General features: G+C 36.8%; 2 protein-coding genes across 2 annotated transcripts in view; one reads left to right on the top strand and one right to left on the bottom strand.

Annotated features, from left to right (window-relative positions):
- CtsK1 (C1 family peptidase 26-29-p) overlaps positions 1-7,049 on the top strand; it is a 126,363-nt gene extending 119,314 nt beyond the window's left edge. The window contains exons 11-12 of the mRNA XM_089089877.1: positions 779-968; positions 6,725-7,049. Coding sequence (XP_088946003.1) covers positions 779-968; positions 6,725-6,909 — 375 coding nt within the window. The 3' untranslated portion in view covers positions 6,910-7,049. The remainder of the gene's footprint in view (positions 1-778; positions 969-6,724) is intronic.
- A 2,900-nt stretch (positions 7,050-9,949) lies between these two features.
- The window catches only part of LOC148952428 (mutS protein homolog 4-like), a 114,803-nt gene continuing 103,170 nt past the window's right edge, over positions 9,950-21,582 (bottom strand). The window contains exon 10 of the mRNA XM_089088956.1: positions 9,950-10,525. Coding sequence (XP_088945082.1) covers positions 10,337-10,525 — 189 coding nt within the window. The 3' untranslated portion in view covers positions 9,950-10,336. The remainder of the gene's footprint in view (positions 10,526-21,582) is intronic.

Genomic DNA, 21,582 nt, shown 5'->3' with positions numbered 1-21,582 from the left:
AGTAATGACAGTGGTCAAATATGGCTCTGAAGCATGGGCGCTCCGAAAAGTGGATGAAGATTTGCTAGATGTTTTCCAGAGAAATTGCTTACGGATTGTTCTGGGTACCCGGCTGACTGACCGTATTTCAAACAATAAGCTGTACGAAAAATTTGGTTCATTACCGCTCTCTAGGGCTATAATGAAAGAAAGCTTGAGGTGGTTAGGGCACGTTGTGCGGATACAGGATGACAGATTGCCGAAGATTGTTTTTTTCGGCCAACCGTCTAGGGCTTAACGGAAAACAGGTTGTCCTCGTCTGAGGTGGAAGGACGTCATAAAGAAAAATTTAAAGGAAATGGGAACTTCCTTGGATGATGTAAAAAGGGAGGCTTTGAATAGATTAGGATAGAGGAGGAGCATGCCTAGCTGTGTTGGCCTCACGCGGCTTGGTGCTGCGGTCAATTGTTAGTAGTAGTAGTAGTAGTGTCCAAAGGCGTAGCTAGGGATTTCAACACCCGGGGATAATACGGTTTGGTGCGATAGTGATGATCAATAAGATCTTTTTTGGTCGCTAAAGCATGATATCTGATTAACAATGTCTCGCCAGAACAGATTGTTGATTTTGTATTTGGATTTTGTTGATTTTGTATACAGATTGGTATAATTGGTGAGCACAACCAAAATATTAATACAAATCTTGAAGAGGGGGAGTGGTCCTTGATTGGTTCTTAGGGGGTAGTAACCACTGCTCCCTTTAATCCATTGTGTAGTTATAATTACTTCTTATCCTTTTTAGGATGGCTATTGTCACTTGGATAATGTTAATATGGTCGCACCAATCAAGGGTTATGTTAATGTAACAAGCGGTGACTCCGATGCATTGAGGATTGCTATTTGGAAGCATGGGCCAATTTCCGTTGCGATTGACGCTGCCCACTTGTCGTTTGCCTTTTATGCCAACGGTGTCTACTATGAACCTAAGTGTGGTTAGTTCTTTTTAATTTATGAGAAATGTTTTACAAATAGATCTAGCAAGAAGTTTTGTGAGGGACTTACACCGTAGGACTGGGTCTCACGCACCTAGGGGGAGGGGGATTGTAGTTTCCACTTTGTGGACCTATGCTCTAAGCCCTTTTTCTTCAGTCGCTGATCTATGAATCAGCGTAGTTCCGTAGGAATTCCCTATGGACCAGATGATATAATCAGTAAAAGTACTATCTATATCAATTTTTATTGCTGTATTAATGGGTAGCCGGCCCTTTTAAGATTTTGTTTTGTGATGTTTTGGTCAGTGTGAGGGAAGAAGAAGTTGAAAAACACACCTTTGAACCAACTTACGTTTTTTTCCAAAATTTGTTTACGAACTTACTAAAGTACCAAGGCATCAAAATATAAATACTTTTTGCTTCGTGAACCCATCTTTCTATTCCTGCCTCAAAACTAGGATTTTGTAAGATTTTTCTTTGGGTTGTTTTAAAATTACAAATCTTTAGGGCGGTATTGCGTTTTCGTCGGTGTTGCCACGCTGAACCGTGAAAACAGATAAGAAAAACTAAGAAGTCAAGTTTGACAACGCTTTTCGTCCATAAAAATTCAAGCGTTGCCAGTCTGTTGATTCCCAAAGGCAGCTACACCTTCAAAAGAAAGCTACACCTTCATACCTCGTTTGGTGCCATCTGTTTTAGCCTATTTTTTCATCCAAGTTTCTTTTTCTTTTTTTTAAAATGGCGCCCTTTACTACCAAAAACTCGATAACTACATATGGAGGTGTTTTGCATTATAAAATACGTATATGACTGTCAGTTTTCACTGTCCTTGGTACTTCGAACTGTTTTTTTTTTATTATAAAGTAATTAAAATAATAAATAAAACAAATATAAAATAAAAAATATTATAATAAAATGATAAAATAATACGTACATGGTTGTGTAAGTTTCTGAATAATCAATTCAAACAATCAGGTTTTGTTTTCACTGTCCTGGGTACTTCGAGCTGTTTTTTAATATATAGAACTAACTGGCATCTTATATTTAATTAATTAAGTATTTATTATTTTTAAATAATCAATGTAATTAGTTAAGCATTGAAGGATTTTAATTAATAATTAAATGAGTGCATTTTAATTTTCCAGTTAATAGAAGGATTCATTCTAATTATGCTCAAAAGGCCTACCTGAGCTTTTATGGGGGAAGGGAGGAGTGGGCTATGAACCGTAAGTTCTGATGCCACTTTTTGTGAGGTGTGATTAAGAACTAATAAGCTTGTCAATGCTTTTAAAATTAAATAAAAAAAACAAGTTTTTTAAACTGAAAGTAAGGAGCGACATTAAAACTTAAAACGAACAGAAATTATTCCGTATATGAAAGTGGCTGTCCCCTCCTCAACGCCTCGCTCTTTACGCTAAAGTTTTTTATTGTTTTAAAAAATAAAGTTATGAGACAGAGTCAAACTTTAGCGTAAAGAGTGAGGCGTTGAGGAGGGGACAACCCCTTTCATATACGGAATAATTTCTGTTCGTTTTAAGTTTAATGTCGCTCTTTACTTTCAGTTTAAAAAACTTGTTTTTTTTATTTAATTTCTGATCGTTTTTTAGTTAATGCAGGTTTTGTTTTGGCTCGCCGTCATTGAATAAATAAACAAAATTTGCATAAAAATTTTACTTTTCTTTTGCTAAATGGATGTCTCTAAATTTGGTTATGACGTAATTTAAAAATTAACTTACGTAACTAACTTCTATCTTCGTATATTTTGCTTCTAGCAAAAATACAAAGTTGCAGATTTTTGCAGATATGAGTTTGAAACCTATGTTATAGGGTTTTATGATACGCTGAATCTGACGATGTGATTTTCAATAAAATTCTTTCACTTTTAGGGGATGTTTCCCCCTCTTTAAAAAATCGGGTAAATTTTCTCAGGCTCGTAGCCTTTGATGAGTAATACTAAACTTAATAAAATTTATATATTTAGAATCAGCATTATAAACCTATTCTTTTGATACATTTATTGACATCAAAATTACGTTTTTAAAAGTTTCGAGCACTATTGAGCCGTATCGCTTGTTTTTTTATTGTTTTTTTTTAATTACTTATATGTTATTACGTATATGAGGGGGTTCTCCCCTTAGTCAATACCTCGCTCTTTACGTTAAAAGTTAAAAACAAATTTAATTCACAAACCCCTGAATCACAAAGGCCGTTTAGTTAGAATAGATAGCTCTTTTGAAAGCACTAAAAAAAACTGTAGCGTAAAGAGCGAGGTATTGACTTGGGGGAGAACCCCCTGATATACGTTATAATTTCTGTTCGTTTAAAGTTCTAATGTTGCTTCTTCTTTTCAGTTGAAAAAAACTTGTTTTTTTTTAATTTAATTTCTGATGATTTTTTTAATAATGTTTGGAAATACGGCAACTGCCTCATAAAAATGCCCCCTGCGCCAAAGTAATACCTCCATAGATTGATTCTCCCAAGAAATCCCCTCCTCCAGCCCCATGCTCCAGAAAAAAATCCGTCCTGACAATGTCTCTATACTTCCCAATAACCAATAAATAATGCTGGCAAGTCCGGCGCCCCCTTCATGGCAATTTCCCTTCCCCCATTAAAACTTCCTTCATGGACAGATCCACTACCATCCCTTACGACCCCCCCCCCTCACTACCCTAAAAAAAACCTCCTGAACATGGCTGTATACTTCCCAATAACTAAAACTATATTTTAACATGGGGTGAAGTTCACAAATTTCAGCCCTCCCCCAGGGGACTTCAGGGGATTAGGTCATCCTAAAAGACATATTTATCATATTTTCGACCATGGTGAACAAAATGGCTATCTCAAAATTTTGATCGGATGACTTTGGGAAAAAAATGAGCGTGGGAGGGGGCCTAGTTGCCCTACATTTTTTGGGCACTTAAAAAGGGCACTAGAACTTTCAATTTCCGTTCCAATGAGCCCTCCCACGATATTCTAGAACCACTGGGTCGATACGATCACCCCTGGGAAAAAAAAACAACAAATAAACACGCATCCGTGATCTTTCTTCTGGCAAAAAATGCAAAATTCCACATTTTTGTAGATAGGAGCTTGAAACCTCTATAGTAGGGTTCTCTAATACGCTGAATCTGATGATGCCATTTTCATTAAGGTTCTATAACTTTTAGGGGGTCTTTCCCCCTATCTTTGAAAATCAGCCAAATTTTCTCAGGCGCGTAACTTTTTATGGGTAGCACTAAACCTGATGAAAGTTTTATGTTTGAAATCAGCATTGAAATCTGATTCTTTTGATGTATCTATTGGTATCAAAAACCCGTTTTCTAGAGTTTCGGTTACCATTGAGCCGGGTCGCTCCTTACTTACAGTTCGTTACCACGAACTGTTTGATATGATTTTAAGATTGAACTCAAGAGAGAAGGAGCTCAGAAAAATGTTGAAAATATTTTAAAAAATCTTTAGATGAAGTTCTCTTAAGATAGACTCATAAGAGAGAGTGACTTCAGTAAAGTCTTTCGAATTCATAAATTCACGCTTCGTAAATTGTGCAGTCTAAGGGGATAATTATGTTCAAAGATCCCCCTGAGCTGTGGGGGGGGGACGTGGCAGTGGTACTCAAGTTTTGGTTTCACTTTTAGTGAGGTGTCAATAAGAACTAGTAAGGTTTTCTTTATTGCTTTTAAGATATGATTCATAAAATTAAACTCTTAAAAGAAAGCTAGTTTAGAAAAATGTTGAAAATATCTTTTACAAATTCCATAGATTTTTGGGTTCTCGTGAGAAAGACTCACAAGAGAGAACAAGTTCAGACAAATTCTACCGAATCGAGTATTTCTATATTTAATTTTAACGTATGCCTCCTAAGGGAGCAGCTCACTAAGTAGTTAGTGTTAAATGTATACATCAGTAAATTCACGATTAATAAATCGTTCAGTCTAGGGGGATAATTCTGTTCAAAGGTCTCCCTGAACACGAGGGGGGGATTATGATACTAAAGTGTTGGTTTCACTTTTAGTGGGGTGTGAATAAGAACTAGTAAGCTTTTTGTTATTGCTTTTAAGATGTAATTGATAAAATTAAACTCTTAAGGGAATGCAAGTTTAGAAAAATGTTTTATAAAAACTTAACAGTCTGTTAGTTATTAAAATATTTTGGAATTCATAAAAAATTCTTGAAAAAAGTTTTCATAAAAATTGTGCCTCGGGGACTATTTCTATTTGTGCTCGTAAAGTGCAACTCTCTAAGGGTGCAGCTTCTTAGTTGGTTACCATGGGCGCCCATAAGCTGAATTCCAGGGGGGGGGGCAAACCTCATCTAATTGGCACTTTTAATGCTATATAATAGAAATCTCAGAACAAAAATATAAAAATAAGGCAGCATCATTCAGCCAGGGGGGGGCCCCCCCCCCAGCCCCCCATATGGGCACCCATGTTGGTTACTGTTTGATACTCAAATTCGTAGATTTTTCAAATTCGTAAATTTTATTCAAATGCTTTTGACTATATCTACATCTATTTGTGCTCTTGAAGTGCAACTCTCTAAGTTGGTTTCTGTTTGATGCTCAAACTCGTAAATTTTATTCAAATGCTTTTGACTATATCTACATCTATTTGTGCTCTTGAAGTGCAACTCTCTAAGTTGGTTTCTGTTTGATGCTCAAACTCGTAAATTTTATTCAAATACTTTTGACTATATCTATATCTATTTATACTCTTGAAGTGCAGCTCTCTAAGTTGGTTACTGTTTAATCCTCAAATTCGTACATTGGCTTCAAATACTTTTTTCTTTCCCAAGCCGTGATTTTTGCGGACAGTTTTTGTCGAGATCTAGATTGATAGCTTTTGATTAATAGCTTTTAAAATTAATTCTTATACATTTAATTACTTGTCTTCTGAAATAAAAGGAGAGATTTCAATGATAATGTTCTTAAATTTCCTTAAAGGGGATTCATTAATAACCATGAAAAAATTTCTCGGGGCATGTGGCTCCGGGTTTCATAATTAAATTAAATGTTTAGTTTCCTAATGCCAGTTATATATTCTTCACTATTAATATAAAGTAGACGTATTTTGATTTTTTTTTTTTTTTTAATGGGGAAAAAGAATTAGCTCATTTGGAAAGAAAATAAAACCTAACAAAATTGATGCCCATGGGCCCTCCTGAGCTTTTGCGGGGGGGGGGGGAGGATTGTGGCATTCAAGTATTGACAGTACTTCTATTAAAGTGTGATTAAGAACTAGTTGGTTTAACGTTAATGCTTTAAATGTATGATTGATAATTCTAAATTCTCAAGAGAAAGCGAGTTCAGAAAAATATTTTAAGACTCCCAGCAGTTTTTAACTTCGTAAAAGGCTCTTTAAGAAATAGTAAGTTCAGAAAAAAAAATAAAAAAAATTGAAGAGATGAAATACACATTTTTGAACTATAATCACGTACTTATATTTGGAATTAAAGGAAACAATTTCAGATGAAGGGTAAAAGGGAAAAAATTAAAATATAGGATAAAAATACAGAAAATGATAATGAAGGCTAATAATCCTTTTAAAAACTTTGATCATGTTAATTATGTATAGTAGCAGAGTGTGTTTTTATCAATATTGTCTGGATAAAATTTAAAAAAAATAAATGTCGTTTTTAAATTAGTGTAGGTTACATTAAAGTTTTGAAATTATGTGAAAAAGATTATTATGTCACCGACAGGAGAGGAGGTGAGATAAAAAAAAAAAAAGGAAACAGTTTCAGTTTTTTTTTTTTTTCAGGAAACACTTTAGATGACCTAGACCATGCCGTCTTGGGTGTTGGCTACGGAACCCTTAAAGGAGAGCCATACTGGCTAGTTCGAAACTCGTGGTCCACTTATTGGGGAAATGATGGCTATGTTCTGATGTCAATGCGGAACAATAACTGCGGCGTTGAAACTTTTCCTACTTATGTTGTTCTTTAGATTTAAAATACTCAGTTGCATACTTAAGGGGTAGCGGAGAAACTCATTTGTGTTCTTAGAATCTCGTCATATTTATTAGTATAAATCTATCGCATTTATGCAATTGTGTGCCTTTGGTAATAAATTGGTAATAATTTGGCTTTTGGTAATAAATGTGCCTTTGGTAATAATTTGGTAAAATTGATATGATGGATTTACACTTGTTTTATTGACTGTGATTTATCTACTAAGGCTTGTATAGTTTTGCAGCAGATCTACCCGCTTTAACGTTTTAATATATTTTGAGGCCTCTATGGTTTTGTGGCAGATTTACCTTCTTTCATTCGCCTCTATGGATTTAATTTAATTGTGGCCTCAGTGGTCTTTATAGCAGGTTTGCCTACTTTTATTGCTTGTATGGTACGGTTTTAACTCAATTTGAGGCCTCTATCATTTTTTAACAGATTTAAACTGCTTTATTGGGTGTGATACTGCTACTAAGGCCTTATTTATAAAAAAAACATCATTTTAATTTATTCCAACAACCCCCTTATTCCTATTTCTTCACAATTCCTAATTACCTACGTTTTTAACCAAACCGATATTGAACAGATTGGACAGGTGAGGAATGGTTCCTAATAAAACAATCTAAGTTTTAAAGAAAACATGCGACGCAAGAACTAGATTTCACGCAATAAAATTATTCCTAAAAAAACAAGCTTCTATACGTTTTAAAGAAATTACGGGAAACGAGAACTAGATTAAACTACAGTGGAATGATTCCTAAAAAAACAGACCTCTAGGATCTTTAGAGTTAGATAACAATTTATACAAACAACATAGGTTTTAAAAGGGAACACGATATGAGAACTAGATTAAACAAGTAGAACGATTCCTAAAAAAACAGGTCTAGGATCCATAGAGTGAGATAACATTTTACAAAAACAACATCAAAGAAAACACGCGACACGAGAACTAGTTTAAACTATAATGGAATGATTGCAAAAAAAAACAGGCTTCTAGGATATATACAGTTTGAAAATGATTTATGCAAACAAGTTGGATTCAAATAAAACACGTGACATGAGAACTAAATAGTGACTTACTGTCCGCTAGACAGTGCACTTATTCCTTTAAAAGAACAGGCCTCTAGAATGTATTCCTCATTTTATTCCTCTAAGAGAAAATCAAGCCTATAGGATCTACAGAGTTGAAAAATGTTTGATGCAACCAACTTGGTTTTCAAATAAAACAGGCGTCCGTGGAGCTAAATAGTGACTTACTCTCTACTAGACAGTGGACTAATTCCCTTAAAAAAACAGGCCTCTAGAATGTATTCCTCAATTTATTCCTCAAAGAGAAAATCAAGCCTCTAGGATCTACAGAGTTGAAAAATGTTTATGCAACCAACTTGATTTTTAAATAAAACAGGCGCCCTTGGAGCTAAATAGTGATTTACTCTCTACTAGACAGTGGATTAATTCCTTTAAAAAAACAGGCCTCTAGAATGTATTCCTCAGTTTATTCCTTAAAGAGAAAATCAAGCCTCTAGGATCTACAGAGTTGAAAAATGTTTGATGCAACCAACTTGGTTTTCAAATAAAACAGGCGTCCGTGGAGCTAAATAGTGACTTACTCTCTACTAGACAGTGGACTAATTCCTTTAAAAAAACAGGCCTCTAGAATGTATTCCTCAGTTTATTCCTCTAAGAGAAAATCAAGCCTCTAGGATCTACAGAGTTGAAAAATGTTTGATGCAACCAACTTGGTTTTCAAATAAAACAGGCGTCCGTGGAGCTAAATAGTGACTTACTCTCTACTAGACAGTGGACTAATTCCTTTAAAAAAAACAGGCCTCTAGAATGTATTCCTCAGTTTATTCCTCTAAGAGAAAATCAAGCCTATAGGATCTATAGAGTTGAAAAATGTTTGATGCAACCAACTTGCTTTTTAAATAAAACAGGTGCCCTTGGAGCTAAATAGTGACTTACTCTCTACTAGACAGTGGACTTATTCCTTTAAAAAACAGGCCTCTAGAATGTATAGATATGGAAAATAATTCGCGCTTTTTCTATTAAACGAAAGCGATGACTCCATTGAAATTGCTATGTTTTCAGTGATTCAGTATCATCAAATTTTTATACCTGGAAATAAGGTTTTACTTGCGATTTATAACGCCAGGAGAGATGAGGTTTTTTCCTTCTTAATTGCTCACTGAAATAACATCAGATCCATATATTGTACAATCATAGATGGGGAAAATTGTTTTCCGACACATAGTTGAGGTTGTTGTTCTACAATTCTTCTGCGTTTCACACTAGAATATTTTGCGTGAGGTCACTAGTGGCTAACTAACGTGTACTATGGTGCCGTGCATCATGCACCATATGTATGGTTTCACATCCAGTAGAATTGTCAGGAGGTAAAAACATGTTCAGAACTTAGAATTTTGCTTTGTTTATTAAATTTTTTATGTTATATTTTAGCATGTGCTTAGTAATTTGAATTTACAGCCGAGAAAATAGAAAAGAAGCAACTATTTGGGTTCATCTTCGTAGTAGCTTGTGGTTTCAGTAACAAAGGCGATCAGAATCAGTTAGAAATATGATGAAACAGGCTTTTAAATCATAGAAGGGCAAAGATTGTATCTTAGGAGGACAGCATTGAACCTTTAAGGTTCAGTTTTCCAAATTGTAAGCGGGAATATGAATTTTAACACTAAGAACTCTAATGGTCCATTTGATGTAAACACACTGGTTCGCCTTGTTTCAAACGTGCCCATAGAAATGGTTACATGGGGACAAGCCTAAAAAAGCAGTTGGGGGGGGGGTGAATAATTTTTTTTTTCAAAAATATCCTTTCGGAATACCAAATCATTTTACACAGCAGGTATATATTTAACCTTTGAGGGGAGTGCCCGGTTGACCCCCTCGCAGGAATCATTCTTGGTTGCGACTTCTAAGTTGAAAGGAGACAATCTGATTCAGTAAAAAAAAAGATGCTAATTGATATTTTACAAGTTTATTCACAAATTGACCTAAATCAAACGTACTTATTATCTCCAAACTTAAAACATGAAACTTCAAATTCGAATACAGTTTTATTGCGCCATAAATCGCATGAAAAAAAGTAGATAGTAACTCTTGAAATTCAGCTAAGAAAATGAAAAGTACATTTTTCAGAAAAAAACATACTGAAGAATCAGCACTCCTCCCATCCCCCCCCCAAAAATAATAGTCGAAAAAAGTTAGAAAATACGCCGTAATATTCTAAAACTTTCGTAAATAAACAAAAAGGCATAAAAGGCAAAATACAGTTATTCAAACTTAGAAAACAGAATAGAACTTCTACGACTGAAAATATAGTTACACTTCTTTGTACGAAATTCCTATAAAAGTAGCACTCCTGGAAAATTAACAACAACAAAACGTAAAAAGTAAACTGGGAGTTATTTTTGTTGTGCGGTTTGCAAGTTTACTGCTGTGACAAGCTCTTGCTTCATTTTGCAAAATTGATCCCAAGCTACGTCTTCGGTAATCTGGCTTGACTTCATCTGCTGAGCCAATAAAAGAAGACGATCTCCGAAGGCCATTTTCAGCTTATTCAGTTTACAGTTCATCGACACGTCACTTGTAGGCTGTAATAAATAGGATTAAGTAGAATTTTTCTCAATAGAATAGTAAAAACAAATGGATATGGAAATCTCAGCTATATCCTTATACCATTAAAATCCGGGACAACAATGGGGACGCATTTCCCATTTTCTATCGGGGGGGAAGGATTGTAAGGCTGTGTACTATCAATCTGCCTATTCCTGCATGTCACACTTTCGACGATGTCAGCCAAAAATAGTAATCCTAATCAACGCGTTTTCATATGCAGACGCCACTAGTCAGGTCTTTACAACTGCTGCGGAACTCTAAAGACAAGCGATCTATCAACTAAGCAGCTGTATCTTTTGTTATACAAATCATAGGCAGCGCAATAGCGTTGCCTAAGCAAAGAGCGATGTGGGCACAATGTATTCTTTCTTTTTTTTTTCAGACCAGGGCACTTCGTATCGAAGTGGTCATAGAAGCTTCGAAAATGGCTCATTCGATTGAAAATTGAAGGGGCTACTGTCTTTGATAGTCAAAAGATAGGAGGGCAACTAACCACCCTCCCACGCCCAACATTTCCCCAAACACGTCAATAAAAATGTTGATGCATCCATTTTGTTCAACGTAAATGAAAGGTCCCAAAATTATGTCTCTGAGGATGACAAGCCCTCAGGGCAAGGGTTATAAGTTATGCCCTGGGGGCATATAAGGTATATATAGAAAAGGTGATGGTAAAGACTCCGGAATCGGCTCATTTGAGTGGAAATCAGATGTTCTAGTGCCCTTTTAAGATTCAGAGTGATCAGAGGGTGGATACTTTCCTTCCCCCCCCCCCAACACACCTCGTATTTTCCCGAAATGCATGCAACAGAAATTTTAAGATGGCCATTTGTTGTCGTAGAAAATTCAAAAAGAGCTCATTCGATTGGAAATTGAAAGGGATAGTCCTCTTTCTTATAGTCAAAAGTGATTGGAGGGTAACTACCCCCCGCCTCCCACACCCACTATTTCCCCAAATACATTCAATCCAAATTTTGACAAAGCCATTTTGTTCAACGTAGTTGAAATGTTCGGAAATTTTGTCTTTGAGGATGAAAACCCCTACAGCCCTCAGGGAAAGGGTCATAAGTTAGGCCCTGGGGGCATATAAGGCAAATATAGAAAGGGTGATCGTATAAATACTCAGTAATGGGCTCATTTGATTGGAAATCAGATGTTCTAGTGCCATTCTAAGATTCTGAGTTATCAGAGGGCAGATACCCCCCCCCCCACACACCTAGTATTTTCCCAGAATGCATCTGATAGAAATTTTGAGATGGAAATTTGTTGTCGAAGAAACTTCAAAAACAGCTCATTCGATTGGAAATTGAAAGAGCCAGTGCCCTTTTTAATAGTCGAAAGTGATTGGAGGGAGACTAACCCCCTACCACATCCACCGTTTTCATAAACACATCCAATAAAAATTTTGAGATAGGCATTTTGTTCAACGCAATTGAAAGGTCTCGAAATTGTCTTTGAGGATGAAAACCCCCACAGTTCTCAGGGAAAGGGTTGTAAGTTATAACCTGGGGACATATAAGGTATATTTAGAAAGGTTGATCGTATGAAATTTGGAGAGGGACATTGGATTGGTAATCAGAATTTCTAGTGTCCTTTTTAAGATTCAGAGTGATCGGAGGGTGGATACCCCTCCCCCACATCTCGTATTTCCCCGAAAGGAATCTGATAGAAATTTGGAGATGGCCATGTTTTGTCGTAGAAACTTCAAAAACAGCTCATTCGATTGGGAATTGAAAGAGCCAGTGCCGTTTTTAAGTCGAGGAAGTGATTGGAGGGTAACTAACCCCCCTCCCACGCTCACCCTTTCCCCAAACACAGCGAATAAAAATTTTGGGATAGTCATTTCCTTTAACGTAATTGAAAGGTCCGGAAATTATGTCTTTAAGGATGACAACCCCCTGACAGCCCTCAGGGTAAGAGTTGTAAGTTATGCCCTGAGGGCATATAAGGTATATACAGAAAAGTTGATCGTATAAACTGCGGAGGGAGCTCATTGGATTGATAATCAGAAGTTTTAGTGCCCTTTTAAAGATTCAGAGTAATCGGAGGGTGGATACCCCCCACCCCACTCACACACCTCGTATTTTCCCGAAACGCATCTGATAGAAATTTTGAGATGGCCATTTGTTGTCATAGAAACTTCGAAAACAGCTCATTCGATTGGAAATTGAAAGGGTCAGTGCCCTTTTTAATAGTTGAAAGTGATTGGAGGGCAACTAACCCCCCTCCCACGGCCATTATTTCCCCAAACATATGCAATCAAAATTTTGAGATACACATTTTGTTGAACGTAATTGAAAGGACCAGAAATTATGTCTTTGAGGATGACAACCCCCAACGGCCCTCAGGGCAAGGGTTGTACGTTATGCCCTGGGGACATTTAAGGTATATATAGAAAGGTAGATCGTATAAACTTTGGAGGGAGCTCTTTGGGTTGGTAATCAGAAGTTCTAGTGCCCTTTTTAAGATTCAGAGTGATCAGAGGGTGGATACCCCCCCCCCCCCCAAACCTCGTATTTTCCCGAAATACATCTGATAGAAATTTCCAGCTGGCCATTTGTTGTCGTAGAAACTTGGAAAAAGGCTCATTCTATTGCAAATTGAAAGGGCTAGTGCCCTTTTCAATAGTCAAAAGTGAATGGAGGGCAACAAGCCCCCTTCCCCCACACCAATCGATTCCCAAAATATATTTTATCATAATTTTCAAACAGCCATTATGCTCAGCGTAGTTGTAAGGTCTGGAAATTGTCTTTGACAACCCCCATACCTTCTCAAGACTAGAACATAATTTGCACTTTACTGAAAAAAAAATGGCTGTGGATTGTCAGTTTAGTATACATATACTGATATATATTCCTTAAAGTTTTAATAGTTTTTAATTCATTAAAGCAAAGAAAGTTCAAACATTTTAAACAAATTCAAACTCAAAACGAGCAAAAATTAACATGAGTAGGACTGACAACCCCCATACCTTTTCAAGACCAGAACATAATTTGCATTTTACTGAAAATATAATATATTTAAAATGTTTATCACTTTATTTTTACTTGTTTATAATGTTTTTACTAGATATATGAAGGGGAAGTCCTCCCACTTGCACTCCAATTACAGTACGAGTGTCTGGTGCCCTTTTTAAGAGTAACAAGAGATGGACGGGGAAGCAGCCCTTCTCTCGAGCCCAGTCATTTTCAAAACGCATCCAGTCAAAGTTATGAGACAGCTATTTTGGTTAGCATAGTAAAACGGTCCAGCAACTATGTTCTTAGGGATATTGGGCATGCCAACCCCCCAAAATCATGCAATTGGCCCATTATGCTTTAAAACTAAATGTTGCTTTAAAATAAATCAAACGGTTGTGTGTTTATGTTTGCAAATAAGACACCTCAGCAATGTACTGAGAACGACAGGGGGTATTAAATTTGAATTTTTCGGGGATACTACTATTAATACATCTGCTCTTACAATTTAAATAAATAAAAATAGAGTAAGTATATCCAGTTTGTCAAAGAGGATAGATAGAATTTTCGGGAATTATTTTAAGTTTTATTTTTTAGGTCAACTTCAGAAGCTATAAAATTAAATAAAAAAATACTGTTTGTGTCAGGATTAAAACTGTTGAAAAAGTTTCTCCAGCATACAAATAGCAACCCATACTATGAATTCTTATAGAAGATTAAATATAAAAAAAAAAAAATTACTGAAAGTAAGGAGCGATATTAAAACTTAAAACGAACAGAAATTATTCCGTATATGAAAGGGGTTGTCCCCTCCTCAACGCCTCGGTCTTTACGCAAAAGTTTTTTATTGTTCTAAAAAGCGAGAAACAGTCTAACTTTAGCGTAAAGAGCGAGGCGTTGAGGAGGGGACAACCCCTTTCATATACGGAATAATTTCTGTTCGTTTTAAGTTTTAATATCGCTCCTTACTTTCAGTTAAAAAAACTTGTTTTTTTTATTTAATTTTTGGACGTTTTTGAATTAATGCAGGTTTTGATTTTGGCTCCCGGTACATGAATAATTAAAACGAAATTTGCATGTTAATTTTACTTTTATTTTGGTTAAATGGGTTTCTCAAAAGTTGTATAATTTTATTTACGAACGTTTTTATTAGTAATAAATATACATAACTTATGAATTAACTTACGTAACGAACTTCTATATTCATATATTTTTAATACGTATATTAGGGGGGTTTGCCCCCTAGTCAATACCTTGCTCTTCACGCTAAAGTTCTAATTTTGTTCCAATTCTTTAAAAATGACCCCTTAATCACAAAAGCCGTTAATTAGAATAAATACCCCTTATGAAAGTACTAAAAAATCTTTGGCTGGGCATTGACTAGGTATTGACTTTGTAATTGACTAGGGAGCGAACCCAATCATATACGTAATAATTTCTGTTCGTTTTAAGTTTTGATGTTGCTCCTTACTTTCAGTTGAAAAAATCCATTTTTTTTTATTTAATTTCTGATCGTTTTTTAAAATAATGCTGGTAAATCCAACACCCCCTTCATGGCAATGTCCCTTCCCCCATCGAAAGATCCTCCCATGTAACCCCCGATCCACCCCCTCTGCTACAAGGAAAAATCCCCCCCGAAAACGTCTGTATACTTCCCAATAACCAATGCTATATGTAAACATTGGGTAAAGTTCATAACTTTCAGCCCTTCCCCCTAGGACTTTGGGGATTAAGTCATCCTAAAAGACATAGTTATTATATTTTTGATCATGTTGAACAAAATGGCTATCTCAAAATTTTGATCGGGTGACTTTGGGAAAAAAATGAGCATGGGAGGGGGGCTAGTTGCCCTCCATTTTTTGTTCACATTAAAAGAGCCCTAGAACTTTTAATTTCCATTCGAATGAGCCCTCCCACGATATTCTAGGACCACTGGGTCGATACAGCCACTCCTGGGGAAAAAAAAACAAATAAACATGCCTCCGCGATTTTTTTTTTGGCAAAAAATACAAAATTCCACATTTTTGAAGATAGGAGCTTGAAACCTCTACAGTAGGGTTCTCTGATACGCTGAATCTGATGGTTTGATTTTCATTACGGTTCTATAAGTTCTAGGAGATGTTTCCCCCTTATTTCGAAAATCAGGCAGATTTTCTCAGGCGCTTAACTTTTGATGGGTATGACTAAACTTGATGAAACTTATATATTTGAAATCAGCATAAAAATCTGATTCTTTTCATGCATCTAGCGGTATCAAAACTCCGTTTTTGGAGTTTCAGTTACTATTGAGCTGGGTCGCTCCTTACGTACAGTTCGTTACCACGAACTGTTTCAAAACTGAAAAGATATACAATATTATTTTTTTTCATGAAAAAGATTATATCAATAAAAAACGAGCAGAAATTATTGAAAAACTTTTTCCACAAGACAAGTTTGTAGCCTACTAAGAAAATTAAGCAGTTTCCCTAGTTCAAGAATGAGCAAAAATAAAGTCAAATTGTCATTGAAATGTTGAACTGCCACCCAGTGCCATTAGTTAGTAAATGAATCTTCAAAAAAACAGAAATGACTGTAGATAGTCCAATCAGATTGGAAATGATCAGAAATTAACATGAGTAGGCATGATAGCCCCCTATGCCTTCTCAAGACCAGAACACAAAATACGTTTGAAAAGTTTTCTTCTTTCTTACTTTCATAAATGAAAAATTATCAAAACCTTAAGGAAGAAATGTCAGTATATGTTAATTAAACTGACAATCCACGGTCATTTGTTTGTGTTTTTTTTTTTTTCAGTAAAGCGCAAATTGTGTTCTGGTCTTGAGGTGGCATGGGGGTTATCAGCCCCACTCAGCCCCGCTTTGTGGTAGTTTTAATCTTGAAAGATTATTTGACTTTATTTTTGCTCATTCTTGGCTTAATGGAGCTCTTTACTTTTCTTAGAAAAACTTGTCTTGTGGAAATCTTTTTTTTAAATTCATTAAAACGAACTGAGCCAAATTGAGAATGAAATCTGATCAAGGGCAACTTTCTCCTTCCATAACAAATAATGATTGCCTGATCTGATATTATCCCGGCAGCTTTATTTTTGGATGTTCGTATAGCTTTTGATTCTTTGGCCCATCGGATTCTTCTTTAGAAACTATCGGGTATTCGTATAAGATCAAATGCTTTCTCTTGGTTTGAATCATATCTTTCTGGCAGGCGTATTTCAATTGATCCACTTTTCTGGAGCCTTCATGAAGTAGATTATGGGGTCGCTCAGGGATCTGCTCTTGGTCCCGTTTTATTTCTGATTTCTGTTAACGAGCGGATTTCGGCAGTCAAAAACACCAGGCCTTTGGCATGTTGCACGCTGTGTCATCCTGATGTTCCTTCGTGTTCCAATACTACTTCTAATGAAGATTGTCTCGTTCCTTTTGCTGATGATACCACTCTTGGGACCCTCGGAAAGACGGAATGTGATATCAGGTCTAACCTTGTGGCAATATTCTAGAGAGTTTTTTTTTTCGTGGTTTGATGCGAATTACGTGGCCTTGATTGTTTCCAAGTCACATTTTCTTATTATTTTACGAATTGGTATAGCCTTCCCTCACCTTACACACCTTCAGGTGTCACAAAGCTCCTTGTAAATACCAGAAAATCGGGTGGTCCGGTTTCTTGGTATCCTGATTGATGAGAACCTTTCGTTTAGACACCATATAGCCAAGATTAAGGTTAAAGCCTCGCAAAGTTTGGTTATCATTCGAAAACTCGGACACACATTTCCTGAATCTATTCCGAAGCTTCTGTTTTTCTGCCTTATCCAGTCATATCTTTCGTACTGCCCTGTTTTATGGATGTCTACTTTTTCTTCTACACTGCGGTATCTTTCTGTCATGCATAATAAAGCACGGCGTCTGGTTATGGACACCAACCGTTCCTCACCAAAACCGCTCTTAAACCTACAGTCTATTTACATTTTTTCTTGTGCTTCATTTGTCTTCCATCAGCTTTATGGTAATCTTCCAAAATCACTTCAAAAAACTCCTGTGCTTATTTCTGATTCAGCTCCATATAGCCTTCATTCTTCACATAATGTCTTCATTCCTTCTACCTTCAATCGCCTCATTGCTTGTCAACATGTTTAGAATTCTCTACCTTCTTCACTGCAGAGATGCCATTGGTTTGGGACTTCTAAAAGGATTCTTAAGGACCATTTAGTTAAGAATCAAATAGAATAGCATTTCGTTTTTTTTATTTATTTTATCATTTTTATTGTCCTTTTTCTCTGTGAAATTGATGTCCCCCGAGTGTTTACTTCTCATACGGCCCCTTCATATACGGAATAATGGTGTATGGTTGTCTTCTCGGCGCTTTGACTCCCAGGCCTCAGATATGGTCTCTTTTATCTTATAAGTTGTTTGGCCATTGTTCTCCTGTTTGGTTGTTGCTTATATTGTATTTTTTTTTTCATCCCCCTCGCATCCCTGGCAATGGAGCCTTTCGAGGGGAAATAAGAATATTATGTTTCCAAATTGTATTTATTGGTGAATAAGACTCTGAATTCTGTGACTTACGTACACATAAGACACAGTGACTGTTACTTGTGCTTATGGTCTTACTTATGTGCTTACATATATTATTTTTTTTAATCCAATTGAAGTCTATTACAGGTTGAAGTCTATCTTCATCATCTGACTAAGTTTGTACTGCATGATAGACGTACCTTTCTGTTTTGGGCATGAAAGAACGTTTTCACAAAATTCGTTCTTCAAATGACCTTATATATCTCCCTTTTTCTTGGGAGGAGCTAGCCTTTGGAAAAGCTAAAAAAAAGCTTTATTTATATAAATTTTTGCAAAAAAAAGCTGGCCCTTGGAAAGCTCCCTAAATTGTTAGATTTAATTTAATAACATTGCTAGATTTCACTAAAAATAACAATTTGCGAGTTTTTACGCCACTAAATAATGTTAATAGAAGTATCTCAGATATTTATTTAAAGATCACTTATAGAAAGAAAATCACTTCTAGAAAGAACTACTCTGTACTATTCATACTGTAGAGTTCCACAAATGCAGATTTTAAAGCCTATCTTTTTTATTTTACCCATGACCAAATAAGAAAGAGCAGCTTTGAAGAAAAACAGCTTAAATTATTATATAAAATAAAGGAATGATGCTAATACGAATGCTTACATATCTAGAGACATTTAAGGAATTGCATTTAATTTGCTATGTGATAATTTATCAAAGAGCATAAAATAAATAGCATCTATAATCTATAAAGTAGCCAGACAGCCTACGATGAACACAATCAAATCGGAATGCAGTTGAGATACTACTACTATTACTGCTAAACACCTGCCCTGTAGTACCAAATCACCTAAGACCAATCACCTGCAACAGCTCCTCCTCCGCCACAATCTATTCTCACCCTATTGAACAACATTGAACGTAATGGTATTACTGCTAAACACCTGCACTGCAGCACCAAATCACCTAAAACCAATCACCTACAACAGTTCCTCCTCCACCACAATCTATTCTCATCCTATTGAACAACATTGTACGTAATGGTATTACTGCTAAATACCTGCACTGCAGCACCAAATCACCTAAAACCAATCACCTGCAACAATTCCCCGTCCACCACGATCTATTCTCACCCTATTGAACAACATTGAATGTAATGGTATTACTGCTAAACACCTGCACTGCAGTACCAAATCACCTGCAACAGCTCCTCCTCCACCACAATCTATTCTCACCCTATTGAACAAAATTGAACGCAATGGTATTACTGCTAAACACGTGCAATGCAGTACCAAATCACCTAAGACCAATCACCTGCAACAGCTCCTCCTCCACCACAATCTATTCTCACCCTATTGAACAGAATTGAACGCAATGGTATTACTGTTTAACACCTGCACTGCAGTACCAAATCACCTGCAACAGTTCCTCCTCCACCACAGTCTATTCTCACCCTATTGAACAACATTGAACGTAATGGTATTACTGCTAAACACGTGCAATGCAGTACCAAATCACCTAAGACCAATCACCTGCAAGAGCTCCTCCTCCACCACAATCTATTCTCACCCTATTGAACAGAATTGAACGCAATGGTATTACTGTTTAACACCTGCACTGCAGTACCAAATCACCTGCAACAGTTCCTCCTCCACCACAGTCTATTCTCACCCTATTGAACAACATTGAACGTAATGGTATTACTGCTAAACACCTGCAATGCAGTACCAAATCACCTAAGACCAATCACCTGCAACAGCTCCTCCTCCACCACAATCTATTCTCACCCTATTGAACAAAATTGAACTCAATGGTATTACTGCTAAACACGTGCAATGCAGTACCAAATCACCTAAGACCAATCACCTGCAACAGCTCCTCCTCCACCACAATCTATTCTCACCCTATTGAACGCAATGGTATTACTGCTAAACACGTGCAATGCAGTACCAAATCACCTAAGACCAATCACCTGCAACAGCTCCTCCTCCACCACAATCTATTCTCACCCTATTGAACAAAATTGAACGCAATGGTATTACTGCTAAACACGTGCAATGCAGTACCAAATCACCTAAGACCAATCACCTGCAACAGCTCCTCCTCCACCACAATCTATTCTCACCCTATTGAACAAAATTGAACGCAATGGTATTACTGCTAAACACGTGCAATGCAGTACCAAATCACCTAAGACCAATCACCTGCAACAGCTCCTCCTCCACCACAATCTATTCTCACCCTATAGAACAAAAATGAACTCAATGGTATTACTGCTAAACACGTGCAATGCAGTACCAAATCACCTAAGACCAATCACCTGCAACAGCTCCTCCTCCACCACAATCTATTCTCACCCTATTGAACAAAATTGAACGCAATGGTATTACTGCTAAACACGTGCAATGCAGTACCAAATCACCTAAGACCAATCACCTGCAACAGCTCCTCCTCCACCACAATCTATTCTCACCCTATTGATCAAAATTGAACGCAATGGTATTACTGCTAAACACGTGCAATGCAGTACCAAATCACCTAAGACCAATCACCTGCACCAGCTCCTCCTCCACCACAATCTATTCTCACCCTATTGAACAAAATTGAACGCAATGGTATTACTGCTAAACACGTGCAATGCAGTACCAAATCACCTAAGACCAATCACCTGCAACAGCTCCTCCTCCACCACAATCTATTCTCACCCTATTGAACAAAATTGAACGCAATGGTATTACTGCTAAACACGTGCAATGCAGTACCAAATCACCTAAGACCAATCACCTGCAACAGCTCCTCCTCCACCACAATCTATTCTCACCCTATTGAACAAAATTGAACGCAATGGTATTACTGCTAAACACGAGCAATGCAGTACCAAATCACCTAAGACCAATCACCTGCAACAGCTCCTCCTCCACCACAATCTATTCTCACCCTATTGAACAAAATTGAACGCAATGGTATTACTGCTAAACACGTGCAATGCAGTACCAATTCACCTAAGACCAATCACCTGCAACAGCTCCTCCTCCACCACAATCTATTCTCACCCTATTGAACAGAATTGAACGCAATGGTATTACTGCTAAACACGTGCAATGCAGTACCAAATCACCTAAGACCAATCACCTGCAACAGCTCCTCCTCCACCACAATCTATTCTCACCCTATTGAACAAAATTGAACGCAATGGTATTACTGCTAAACACGTGCAATGCAGTACCAAATCACCTAAGTCCAATCACCTGCAACCGCTCCTCCTCCACCACAATCTATTCTCACCCTATTGAACAAAATTGAACGCAATGGTATTACTGCTAAACACGTGCAATGCAGTACCAAATCACCTCAGACCAATCACCTGCACCAGCTCCTCCTCCACCACAATCTATTCTCACCCTATTGAACAAAATTGAACGCAATGGTATTACTGCTAAACACGTGCAATGCAGTACCAAATCACCTAAGACCAATCACCTGCAACAGCTCCTCCTCCACCACACTCTATTCTCACCCTATTGAACAAAATTGAACGCAATGGTATTACTGCTAAACACGTGCAAT

Source organism: Artemia sp. Qi Xiang Cuo, chromosome 5 (genome assembly GCF_049724085.1).
Source record: "Artemia sp. Qi Xiang Cuo chromosome 5, ASM4972408v1, whole genome shotgun sequence".
In the NCBI taxonomy this organism is placed as follows: Eukaryota; Metazoa; Arthropoda; class Branchiopoda; order Anostraca; family Artemiidae; genus Artemia; species Artemia sp. Qi Xiang Cuo.
Note: the sequence above shows the minus strand (reverse complement) of the source record. Positions and strands in the feature narration are given on the sequence as shown.